This window comes from Lipotes vexillifer, unplaced genomic scaffold (assembly GCF_000442215.2).
Source record: "Lipotes vexillifer unplaced genomic scaffold, Lipotes_vexillifer_v1.1 scaffold900, whole genome shotgun sequence".
NCBI classification, from domain to species: Eukaryota; Metazoa; Chordata; class Mammalia; order Artiodactyla; family Lipotidae; genus Lipotes; species Lipotes vexillifer.
The window spans coordinates 270,409-282,431 of NW_006781896.1; the positions used below are offsets into that span (position 1 = coordinate 270,409).

Consider the following 12,023-nt stretch of genomic DNA (forward strand, 5'->3'; position numbering starts at 1 on the left):
TCATATTTTGGATTCCACATATAAGTGATATCATATGGTATTTGTATTTCTCTTTCTCACTTACTTCCCTTAGTATTATAATCTCTAGGTGCTTCCATGTTGCTGCAAATGGCATTATTTCATTCTTTTTTATGGCTGAGTAGTATTCCATTGTGTGTGTGTGTGTGTGTGTGTGTGTGTGTGTGTGTGTGTGTGTATGTTTGTATTTACCACATCTTCTTTATCCATTCATCTGTCAATGGACATTTATGTTGCTTCCATGTCTTTGGCTATTGTAAATAGTGCTGCTATGAACATTGGGGTGCATGTATCTTTTTGAATTATAGTTTTGTCCTGATGTATGTCCAGGAGTGAGATTGCTGAGTCATATGACAACTCTATATTTAGTTTTTTAAGAAACCACCATACTGTTGTTTTACACTCTTCTATTACTTTTGACCATAGGAGCAAAAATGAGTATTTAAATTTTTGTATTCAATAGTTAGAATCTGGTTTGTTTATGGAGGTGCATACTGTAGATATTATGAGAAACCTTTTTTCTTAGTGAGATTTAAAAAGTGGCTTAATTGTGTTCAAACAAAATATTTAAGTAAATACTGTTCTGTTTGCTATTGGTAATTGCAGTGGATAAAATGTACCATAATTTTTATCTTGGCCTTTAATTTTTGTTTTTAATATGTTGTGTGCCTTTCAGCATTCTTATTTCTAAAAATGAGGTTTGGGGTTTTATGAACTGATAAATAGCTATTGGACAGAATTATTTGTCTATGAGAACTTTAAGTTTTGTATTTTGACTATTTTAATTTCATTTCCCGCAGCACAGTGGAAAGAGTTGGGGTTTCAAGCCTTGCCTCCAGGCCTCATGGTAATAGAAGACATTATTTCTTCTGAGGATGAGAAAATGCTTTTGGAAAGTGTTAACTGGACAGAAGATACAGACAATCAAAATTGTAAGTAAAACTTTAAATCTGGTATTTAAAATTTCTGCAAAATGCCTTATCCTCCTTTGGTTTATTAAAACTCTGTTTCCTCAAAATTACTGAAAGTACCCTGGATACAATGTTAGGTAAGTCATACCAACAATTCTTAAGAGCATTAATAATAAATAGTGTTTATATAGGTATCAATTTAAAACTCCAAACTGATTAATATTTATTAGTCAACATTTGTGCAACTAACATTTATAAGCCGTTTTATATACAGTTGGTTGTCTGTTCTGTATCCATGAATTCCATCAACCATGGATTGAAAATATTTGGAAAAAAAAGAAAAATTCCAAATAAATAAAAAAAGAAGAAGAAGAAAAATTCCAGAAAGTTCCAAAAAGCAAAACTTGAACTTGCCACGTGTTGGCAACTATTTACATAGCATTTACATTGTTATTTACAACTATTTTACATAGCATTTACATTGTACTAGGTATTGTAAGTAATCTAGAGATTATTTAAAGCATGCTGGAGGATGTGAAAGTTGTATGAAGGTTACATGCAAATACTGCACTATTTTATGTAAGAGACTTTATCGTCCTTGGATTTTGGTATTTGAGGGAACCAATCCCCCAAGGATACCCAGGGACAACCCTATATTGTCTTATTTGGTTCTCTCTACCCTAAGACAAATTTCCTATGAGGAATCAGCAGTTCAGTAACATATCATTATAATGTAGTAAGAACCTCCTGGAGAAATTTACAAATTAGTTACTTTGACTCTTTTCCAGATCATTAGCAATCTTATGAGTGGCAGTGGACATGTTCAGCTCTTTCAGATTGACTGGGTGAAACCCTTAAAAGTTTGTTTCAATTTTAGACTTAAAAGAATAGCAGCTATGAGGTAGAATGTTTCATTTTACTAAAGACAATAATTTAACAGTTAACAAAAGTTACCATTACTAAACCAATCCTTATTCATAAAGTTGACTTTGAAATATATGAGGAATCAAATTCTTTTTCTCCTAAATAGTTCACTTTCTTCTCTTCATACAGTTCAAAAATCCTTAAAACACAGAAGAGTAAAGCATTTTGGCTATGAATTCCACTATGAGAACAACCATGTAGATAAAGATAAGCCATTACCTGGGGGTAAGTAACTGTTGTGTTTCTTTTATACATTAAAAAAAATTTTTTTAATTTATTTAATTAATTTATTTTTGGCTGCATTGGGTCTTCATTGCTGCACGCAGGCTTTCTCTAGTTGTGGCGAGTTGGGGCTACGCTACTCTTTGTTGCAGTGCACGGGCTTCTCATTGCGGTGGCTTCTCTTGTTGTGGAGCATGGGCTCTAGGTGCACAGGCTTCACTAGTTGTGGCACGCGGGCTCAGTAGTGTAGCTCATGGGCTGTAGAGCGCAGGCTCAGTAGTTGTGGCACACAGGCTTAGTTGCTCCGCGGCATGTGGGATCTTCCTGGACCAGGGGTCGAACCCGTGTCCCCTGCATTGGCAGGCGGATTCTTAACCACTGCACCGCCAGGGAAAGCCAGTCACTGTTAATAAATAATAAGGGCTGGTACAGAAAAAAATTAATATATTAGGATATCATGGTTGAGATTTTCATTTGTCATTTGTAGGTAAACTTATGAAACAGTTGATTAAATTTAAACCATTTTAATTAACTAAAAGTGTAGTTTTGTGTTAAAAGTGTTATACATATAAATAAAGCTAAATTTAATTTCTCTTGAACACTATCCATACTCCCATACTCCTCTTCAGAAGTAGTACCATTAACAGTTTAGTGTATACTATTTCAATCCTTATAAATGAGTTTACATCCAAATAACCTGTAAACTTATATAGGTGTTAACATGTAGTATTACATTATATGTTATAAATTAGAATTGTGTCAGTTATGTTCGTTTAAAAATGTCAATAGACACTGACGAATTGCACCCTAAAAAAGCTATACCAACATACTCTCACAAAGTGTGTACCTCCTTCCCCCTACCCCTAGCAGCAAACTTTTAACTTTATAATCACCTGATTACTAGTGAGGTTGGCCATTTTTATTTCCTTTTCTGTGAATTCTTTTTCATCTTCTTTACCAGTTTTTTCTAATGGGTGGTCAAATATATTAATAAGAATTTGCTACATAATCAGGATATTAATCCTTTGGTAGAATTCTTCGTTGGAGTTAAATTTATCTGTATTTTTATGACTTTAATCTTATTTAAAGATTTCCTTTGCCTCATGAAATAACATTTATGACTCCAATAAAAGTAAGTTAGTTCCACTTTGAAAAGCATGTTTTTTAGAGAGAAATAATTTAAAATAATTAAATTTAAAGTAAATTAATAATTTAAAATAGCAAAAAAGAAAGTGGTCAGGCTAATTTCCAGTATATAATATCATAAATGTTATAATCTTATTTCTGTTTTACAAAATGCCAAATTGTTGTCTGCAAAATTGTTCTTTTGTACATTTTATTTGATAAAATCAATAAAATAACTTTAAAAGATTCTTAAAATTTTGTTTTAATTTTACTTTGCTTGTGAGTTTACTGTTATGTTTGGATCTGACCACTAAACTAAAAGCTGTGTGATTTTTGTTTTTTTTGCTTTTTTTTTTTTGCGGTACCCAGGCCTCTCACTGTTGTGGCCTCTCCTGTTGTGGAGCACAGGCTCTGGACGCGCAGGCCCAGCGGCATGGCTCACGGGCCTAGCCGCTCCGTGGCATGTGGGATCTTCCCGGACCAGGGCACGAACCCGTGTGCCCTGCATCGGCAGGCGGACTCTGAACCACTGCGCCACCTGGGAAGCCCCAAAGCTGTGTGATTTTTATTATAGTGACTATTTTTTCATTCTTGGGTAAAACATGCAATGTAAATATTTTAATATGTTTCACCTTTATGATTACTGGTTTCAGGTCTTCCGGACATTTGTGATAGCATTTTGGAGAAATGGTTGAAGGAAGGTTTCATTAAACATAAACCTGATCAACTGACTGTTAACCAGTATGAACCTGGGCATGGTGAATATTTCTTATTCTAAAATTCCAGTCATATATTTCATAACTAAGTGGGTTATATAACTCTCTAAGATCAAAGATAGTATTTTTTAGCTCGAACTGACTCTTAATTTGCTTATGTTTGTTACCTGTGTTGATTTCAATCCATTTGCAATTCTATGCTCAGTCTCTTGAGGAATATGCATGCTAAGTGTAAACAGACACAGTTGCTATTTGTGATTTTCTTTTGTTCTCCCTCAACATTTTTTTTTAGAGAGGGAGAAGATTGCTTTAAAAACAAAGGAGGCATGTAAAATGGAAGAAATCAAATAATTTACAGGTACATAGAAGAAGGCTAACTGGTTGGATCATCATGCTCTTCTTTCTCTTCTGTTGAGAATGTGGAAGACAATTCTAGGATGACATTTTAGTAAAAAATCTTTAGGTTATTGATTTTTTGCACTTGTTAGCAGCATCTTCGTCTGATATTTGTACTAATCAAATGATATTGAGGGTTTTATTAATGGCAGGAGTTGTGGCATTTTTTCCTTCTCTGCATTTATCAGGATGTTTTATGATAGCTTATTTACCTATCAGTCTTTCCATTGGTCTATAAGCTCCTTGAGGACAGAGATTGTGTCTTACTAGGTTTAGGTACTCTCACCATGTAGCAAGGTTCCTTTCAAGTAAGAGATACTCATTTAACATAGATTGAGAGACTGGTGGAAGAAGCCATATCTTAATTATTGATAAGATTAGTCTTCACACCTGGCTGTTGTTTTTGTTCTACAGGTACTTGGGAATCCAGTATTCAGAGGTCAAAATGACTTTGTTAGTTATCTTTCACACTTCCTCTTGGGTTGGGATTGAGTAAATGTTCTAGTTAAGGAGTGACTCTCAAATCTTGATTTTACGGTCAGGTCACAATGGTGCTTTAACATGAAGTTATATTTTTAGTTTAGTCTTAGTTTAATTTTATTCACATTCACCTTAAATGTTTCCTTTTAACTAAAATTACAGTATGTTCCTGTTTATCAAATGATGTTTTCACTGTAATACTATGAGGCTATATTTAGAGTTGTCTTAAATCTACTAAAAGGAAAAATGAAGTGACCTGTTACCCTATCTTCCATCTCAGGAATTCCTGCTCATGTTGACACGCATTCTGCATTTGAGGATGAAATCGTTTCTCTCAGTTTGGGGTCAGAGGTAAATATTCAAACATTTTTATTAGCTATCAACAAATGCCTTACTTTATACAATGCCCTTTTCATAGGATTTCTCACATTTCTTAATCCAAGTGAATTAAGATTTAAAAATGAAATGTAAAGGCACCATTAACAGTTTCATTTCTTACAGACTGTGAAATTATCACAGTTTCTTCTTTTAGGTGTCCAAAGTTTTACCTATCAGTTCATCAGATGCCAGGAAAAGTCCTGTAAGTTAATTTTTACACATTTTACTTTTAGAAGTTAAATAAAATCCAGACTTCCATTTTGCAATAATTTACTGTAGCAGCATTACCATCTAGTGGCTAAAGATAGTAGCTGCAGGCTATACATAAAAAGAAACAAAACTGAAATGTAAGTGTCTGAATTGTGATAAACTTTTTCATGTATAGTATATGATTCAGTCCCTTCAACAACTTTGAGTAGTAGAGGGTAATGTCCTTATCTTTACAAATGAAGAATAAGAGGTTCATGTTTATTCATTAACTTGTTTTTAATAGTTGTACTTTATTTGAACTGCTAAAGAAGCTATCAAAAGTCTGATTTAAAGCAATCCTTACAAACTGCAGATAGAATTTTAGATAGAAATCAACTTAAAAGCTTTTGTACAGCAAAGGAAACCATAAGCAAAACGAAAAGACAACCTCAGAATGGGAGGAAATATTTGCAAATGAAGCAACGGACAAAGGATTAATCTCCAAAATATGCAAACAGTTCATGCAGCTCAATATAAGAAAAAAAAAAAAACCCAATTAAAAAATGGGCAGAAGACCTAAATAGACATTTCACCAAAGAAGACATACAGATGGCCAAGAGGCACTTGAAAAGATGCTCAACATCTCTAATTATTAGAGAAATGCAAATCAAAACTACAATGAGGTATCACCTTACACTGGTTAGAATGGCCATCATCAAAAAATCTACAAGCAATAAATGCTGGAGAGGGTGTGGAGAAAAGGGAACCCTTTTGCACTGTTGGTGGGAGTGTAAACTGATACAGCGACTGTGGAGAACAGTATGGAGGTTCCTTAAAAAACTAAAAATAGAACTATCATATGATCCAGCAACCCCACTACTGGGCATATACCCTGAGAAAACCATAATTGAAATGGACACATGTACCCCATTGTTCATTGCAGCACTGTTTACAGTAGCTAGGACATGGAAACAACAAAAATGTCCAGTGACATTTCGAGATGTGATACATATATACAATGGAATATTATTCAGCCGTAAAAAGGAACGAAATTGGGTAATTTGCAGAGATGTGGATGGACCTAGAGTCTGTCATACAGAGTGAAGTAAGCCAGAAAGGGAAAAACAAATATCGTATATTAACGCATATATGTAGAATCTAGAAAAACGGTACAGATGAACCTATTTGCAGGGCAGGAATAGAGATGTAGACATAGAGAACGGACGTGTGTTCGTCGGGGGGGAGGGGAACATGGGAAGAATTGGGAGATTAGGTTTGACATAAATACACTACCATGTGTAAAATAGATAGCTATTGGGAACCTGCTGTATAGCTCAAGGAGCTCAGCTCAGTGTTCTGTGATGACCTAGATGGGTGGGATAGGGGTGGTGGGAGGGAGGTCCAAGAGGGAGGAGAGGACTCAGTGGTTAACAGCCTGCCTGCCAATGCAGGGGACATGGGTTCAAGCCCTGGTCTGGGAAGATCCCACATGCTGTGGAGCAGCTGGGCCCATGTGCCACAACTACTGAGCCTGTGTGCTGCAACTACTGAAGCCTGTGCGCCTAGAGCCTGTGCTCCACAACAAGAGAAGCCACTGCAATGAGAAGCCCGTGTACTGCAACAAAGAATAGCCCCCGTTTGCTGCAACTAGAGAAAGCCCGCGCACAGCAATGAAGACCCAATGCAGCCAAAAATAAATAAATAAAATAAGTAAATAAATTTATTTTAAAAAAAGAGGGAGGAGATATAGATATACGTATAGCTGATTCACTTCATTGTACAGCAGAAACTAACACAACACTGTAAAGCAATTATTCTCCAATTAAAAAAAAAAGAGAAATCAGAATTTCAGATCTACAAGAATCTTTAAAATATGAGGTTGTTTCAAAATCTGATCTTGTTCCTGGATGCAAATACTATTTACTAGTATTTTTTTGCATTTGCTTAGTTCTTATCACTAACTATAGTGCTTTGGCTTTTTAACTTTTGCTGAGCTTGTGTGATTATGTCAATAATGTGACTACAGAGCTAGTGTATTTGATAAGAGAGAACCATCTTATCAACTACATGTGTGGATTCTTATTAAGTGCTTTCAAAAATAATGAGGACAGGAAGGGAAAAGAGCTCTTCTCTGTCTGGTTTATTTTAATTTTACCTCTTATCCTGGCTTGTAGCTTTAGGGGACCAGTAAAGAACATCTTTGTTTTTTCCTTCTGTGTAACCAATTGAGAAATTAAATGAAAGATAAATGAATATCAGACTGTCAACTTAACTACTGAGAAAACATGGAAGATCATGGTTTTGGATCTGTAGTCAAGTGGACTTATTAATAATTCACCTATGAATTAGACATACTGTCCTTTACACTGGTACAACTGGAGACTTTTCCTATAGAGGCAGAGGCTGCCCCTATAACAGAGGACATGAGGAAGCATAAATTAGATTCTGCAAACCAGTGGGATTTGAGAAAGAGAGAGGAAAGGGCTCATCCAAGCAGGTTTGGCTCCAGGCTAACCAATCAGCTGAGGTATGCCTTCTCTCCTGGGGAATTGGAAGTGAAGAAATGGAGAAAAGCTAGGTTTGTTCTTATTACTTTCACTCCTATAGAGATTCTCTCCATTCCTAGGGAAATATAAAAAATGGGGCCTAAGTGTTCCTCCAACACCCTAAAAGTTCATCATATAGTTGTTTTTTTCTGATGTGGACCAGTTTTAAAGTCTTTATTGAATTTGTGACAATATTGCTTCTGTTTTCGTTTTTTGGCCGCGAGGCATGTGGGATCTTAGCTCCCCCTGACCAGGGATCGAACCCGCACCCCCTGCACTGGAAGGTGAAGTCTTAACCCCTGGACCACCAGGGAAGTCCCATTATATAGTTTTTATTTTTTTAATAGACCTTTATCGGGGTATAATTGCTTCACAGTACTGTGTTAGTTTCTGTTGTACAACAAAGTGAATCAACCATATGCATACGTATATCCCCATATCCCTTCCCTCTAGAGCCTCCCTTCCACCCTCCCTATCTCATGTCTCTGGGTCATTGCGAAGCACCTTCCTGATCTCCCTGTGCTATGCTGCTGCTTCCCACTAGCTATTTACATTTGGTAGTATATACATGTTGACGCTACTCTCACTTTGCCCCAGCTTCCCCCTTCCCTCCCCCATGTCCTCAAGTCCATTCTCTATGTCTACGTATTTATTCCTGCCTTGCCACTAGGTTCATCAGTACCATTTTTTTCCTTTAGATTCCACATATATGTGTTATCATATGGTATTTGTTTTTCTCTTTCTGACTTGCTTCACTCTGTATGACAGACTCTAGGTCCATCCACCTCACTACAAATAATTCAATTTTGTTTCTTTTTATGGCTGAGTAATATTCCATTGTATATATGTGCCACATATTCTTTATCCATTCATCTGTCAATGGACAGTTAGGTTGGTTACATGTCCTGGCTATTGTAAATAGTGCTGCAATGAACATCGTGGTGCATGTCTCTTTTTGCATTATGGTTTTCTCAGGGTATATGCCCAGTAGTGGGATTGCTGGGTCATATGGTAGTTCTGTATTTAGTTTTTTAAGAAACTTCCATACTGTTCTCCATAGTGGCTGTATCAGTTTACATTCCCACCAACAGTGGAGGAGGCTTCACTTTTCACCATACCCTTTCCACCATTTATTGTTTCTAGATTTTTTGATAATGGCCATCGTGACTGGTGTGAGGTGATACCTCATTGTAGTCTTGATTTGCATTTCTCTAATAATTAGTGATGTTGAGCATCTTTTCATGTGCCTCTTGGCCATCTGTATGTCTTCTTTGGTGGGATGTCTAATTTAGGCCTTTCACCCATTTTTTAATTGAATTGTTTGTTTTTTTGATATTGAGCTCCATGAACTATTTGTATATTTTGGAGATTAATCCTTTGTCCATTGGTTCATTTGCAAATATTTCCTCCCATTCTGAGGGTTGTCTTTTTGTCTTGTTTTTGGTTTCCTTTCCTGTGCAAAAGCTTTTAAGTTTCATTAGGTCCCATTTGTTTATTCTTATTTTTATTTATATTTCTCTAGGAGGTGGGTCAAAAAAGATCTTGCTGTGATTTATGTCATAGAGTGTTCTACCTATATTTTCCTCTAAGAGTTTTATAGTGTCTGGTCTTACATTTAGGTCTTTAATCCATTTTGAGTTTATTTTTGTGTATGGTGTTGGGGAGTGTTCTAATTTCATTCTTTTACATGCAGCTGTCCAGTTTTCCCAGCACTTATTGAAGAGGCTATCTTTCCTGCATTGTATGTTCTTGCCTCCTTTATCATGAATTAGGTGACCATATGTGCATGGGTTTATCTCTGGGCTGTCTATCCTTTACCATTGATCTATATTTCTGTTTTTGTGCCAGTACCATACTGTCTTGATTACTGTGGCTTTGTAGTATAGTTTGAAATCGGGAGCTTGATTCCTCCAACTCCGTTTTTCTTTGTCGAGATTGCTTTGGCTATTCCAGGTCTTTTGTGTCCATATGAATTGTAAAATTTTTTGTTCTAATTCTGTGAAGAATGCCCTTGGTAGTTTGATAGGGATTGCATTGAATCTGTAGATTGCTTTGGGTAGTATTGTCATTTTCACAATATTGATTCTTCCATTCCAAGAACATGGTGTATTTCTCCATCTGTTTATGTCATCTTTGATTTCTTTCATCAGTGTGTTATAGTTTTCTGAGTAAAAGTCTTTTGCCTCCTTAGGTAGGTTTATTCCTAGGTATTTTATTCTTTTTGTTGTGATGGTAAATGGGATTGTTTCCTTAATTTATATTTTTGATTTTTTTGTTGTTAGTGTATAGGAATGCCAAAGATTTCTGTGCATTAATTTTGTATCCTGAAACCTTACCAGTTTTGTTGATTAGTTCTAGTAGTTTTCTGGTTGCATCTTTAGGACTCTCTATGTATAGTATCATATCATCTGCAAACAGTGACAGTTTTGCTTCTTCTTTCCAATTTTTATTCCTTTTATTTCTTTTAATTCTCTGATTGCCATGGCTAGGACTTCCAAAACTATGTTGAATAAGAGTGGCAAGAGTGGACATCCTTGTCTTGTTGCTGGTCTTAGTGGAAATGCTTTCAGTTTTTCACCGTTGCTTATGCTGTTTGCTGTGGATTGGTCACATATGGCCTTTATTATGTTGAGGTAGGTTCCCTCTATGCCCATTTTCTCGAGAGTTTTTATCATAAATGGGTTTGAATTTTCTCAAAAGCTTTTCTGCATCTATTGAGATGATCATACGGTTTTTATTCCTTAATTTGTTAATATGGTGTATCACATTGATTGATTTGTATATATTGAAGAATCCTTGCATCCATGGGATAAATCCTGGTTGATCATGGTGTATGATCCTTTTATTATGTTGTTGGATTCTGTTTGCTAGTATTTTGTTCAAGATTTCTGCATCTATGTTCATCAGTGATATTGATCTATAATTTTCTATTTTTGTGATATCTTTTTCTGGTTTTGATATCGGGGTGATGGTGACTTCATATAATGAATTTGGGAGTGTTCCTCCTTCTGCAATTTTTTGGAAGAGTTTGATAAGGATGGGTGTTAGCTCTTATCTAAATGTTTGTTGGAATTCGCCTTTGAAGCCATCTGGTCTTGGACTTCTGTTTGCTGGAAAAATTTTAATTATGGTTTCAATATCATTACTTGTGATAGGTCTGTTTATATTTTCTAATTCTTCTTGGTTCAGTCTTTGAAAATTGTACCTTTCCAAGAATTTGTCCATTTCTTCGTGGTTGTTCATTTTATTGGCATATAGTTGTTTGTAGTAGTCTCTTATAATCCTTTGTATTTCTATGGTGTCAAATGTGATTTTTCATTTCTAATTTTATTGATTTGCGTCCTCTCCCTTTTTTTCTTGATGAGTCTGGCTTTATCAATGTTGTTTATCTTCTCAGAGAACCAGCTTTTAGTGTTATTGATCTTTGCTATTGTTTTCTTCATTTCTGTTTCATTTATTTCTGCTCTGATCTTTATGATTTCTTTCCTTCTACTGCCTTTGGGTTTTCTTTGTTCTTCTTTCTCTAGTTGCTTTAGGTGTAGGGTGAGAGTGTTTATTAGAGATTTTTCTTGTTTCTTGAGGTGAGATTGAATTGCTATAAACTTCCCTCTTAGAACTGATTTTGCTGTGTCCCAAAGGTTTTGGGTTGTTGTGTTTTCGTTGTCATTTGTTTCTATGTATTTTTTTATTTCTTCTTTGATTTCTTCAGTGATCTCTTGGTTATTTAGTAGTGCACTGTTAGCCTCCATGTATTTATGTTTTTTACAGTTTTTTTCCTGTAATTGATTTCCAATCTCATAACGTTGTGGTCAGAAAAGATGCTGCATACAATTTCAATTTTCTTAAATTTTCAGAGGCTCGATTTGTGTCCCAAGATGGGATCTATCCTGGAGAATGTTCCATGTGCACTTGAGAAGCAAGTGTATTCTGCCACTTTTGGGTGGAATGTTCTATAAATATCAATTAAATCTGTCTGGTATACTGTGTCATTTAAAGCTTGTGTTTCCTTATTTATTTTATGTTTGGATGATCTGTCCATTGGTGTAAGTGGGATGTTAAAGTCCCCCACTATTATTGTGTTACTGTCTATTTCCCCTTTCATGGTTGTTAGCATTTGC

The 12,023-nt window shown here is 35.5% G+C and overlaps 1 protein-coding gene across 1 annotated transcript in view; it reads left to right on the forward strand.

The window, feature by feature from the left end:
* ALKBH8 (alkB homolog 8, tRNA methyltransferase) overlaps positions 1-12,023 on the forward strand; it is a 71,626-nt gene that overhangs the window by 13,472 nt on the left and 46,131 nt on the right. The window contains exons 4-7 of the mRNA XM_007454858.1: positions 819-950; positions 1,983-2,078; positions 3,854-3,958; positions 5,073-5,143. Coding sequence (XP_007454920.1) covers positions 819-950; positions 1,983-2,078; positions 3,854-3,958; positions 5,073-5,143 — 404 coding nt within the window. The remainder of the gene's footprint in view (positions 1-818; positions 951-1,982; positions 2,079-3,853; positions 3,959-5,072; positions 5,144-12,023) is intronic.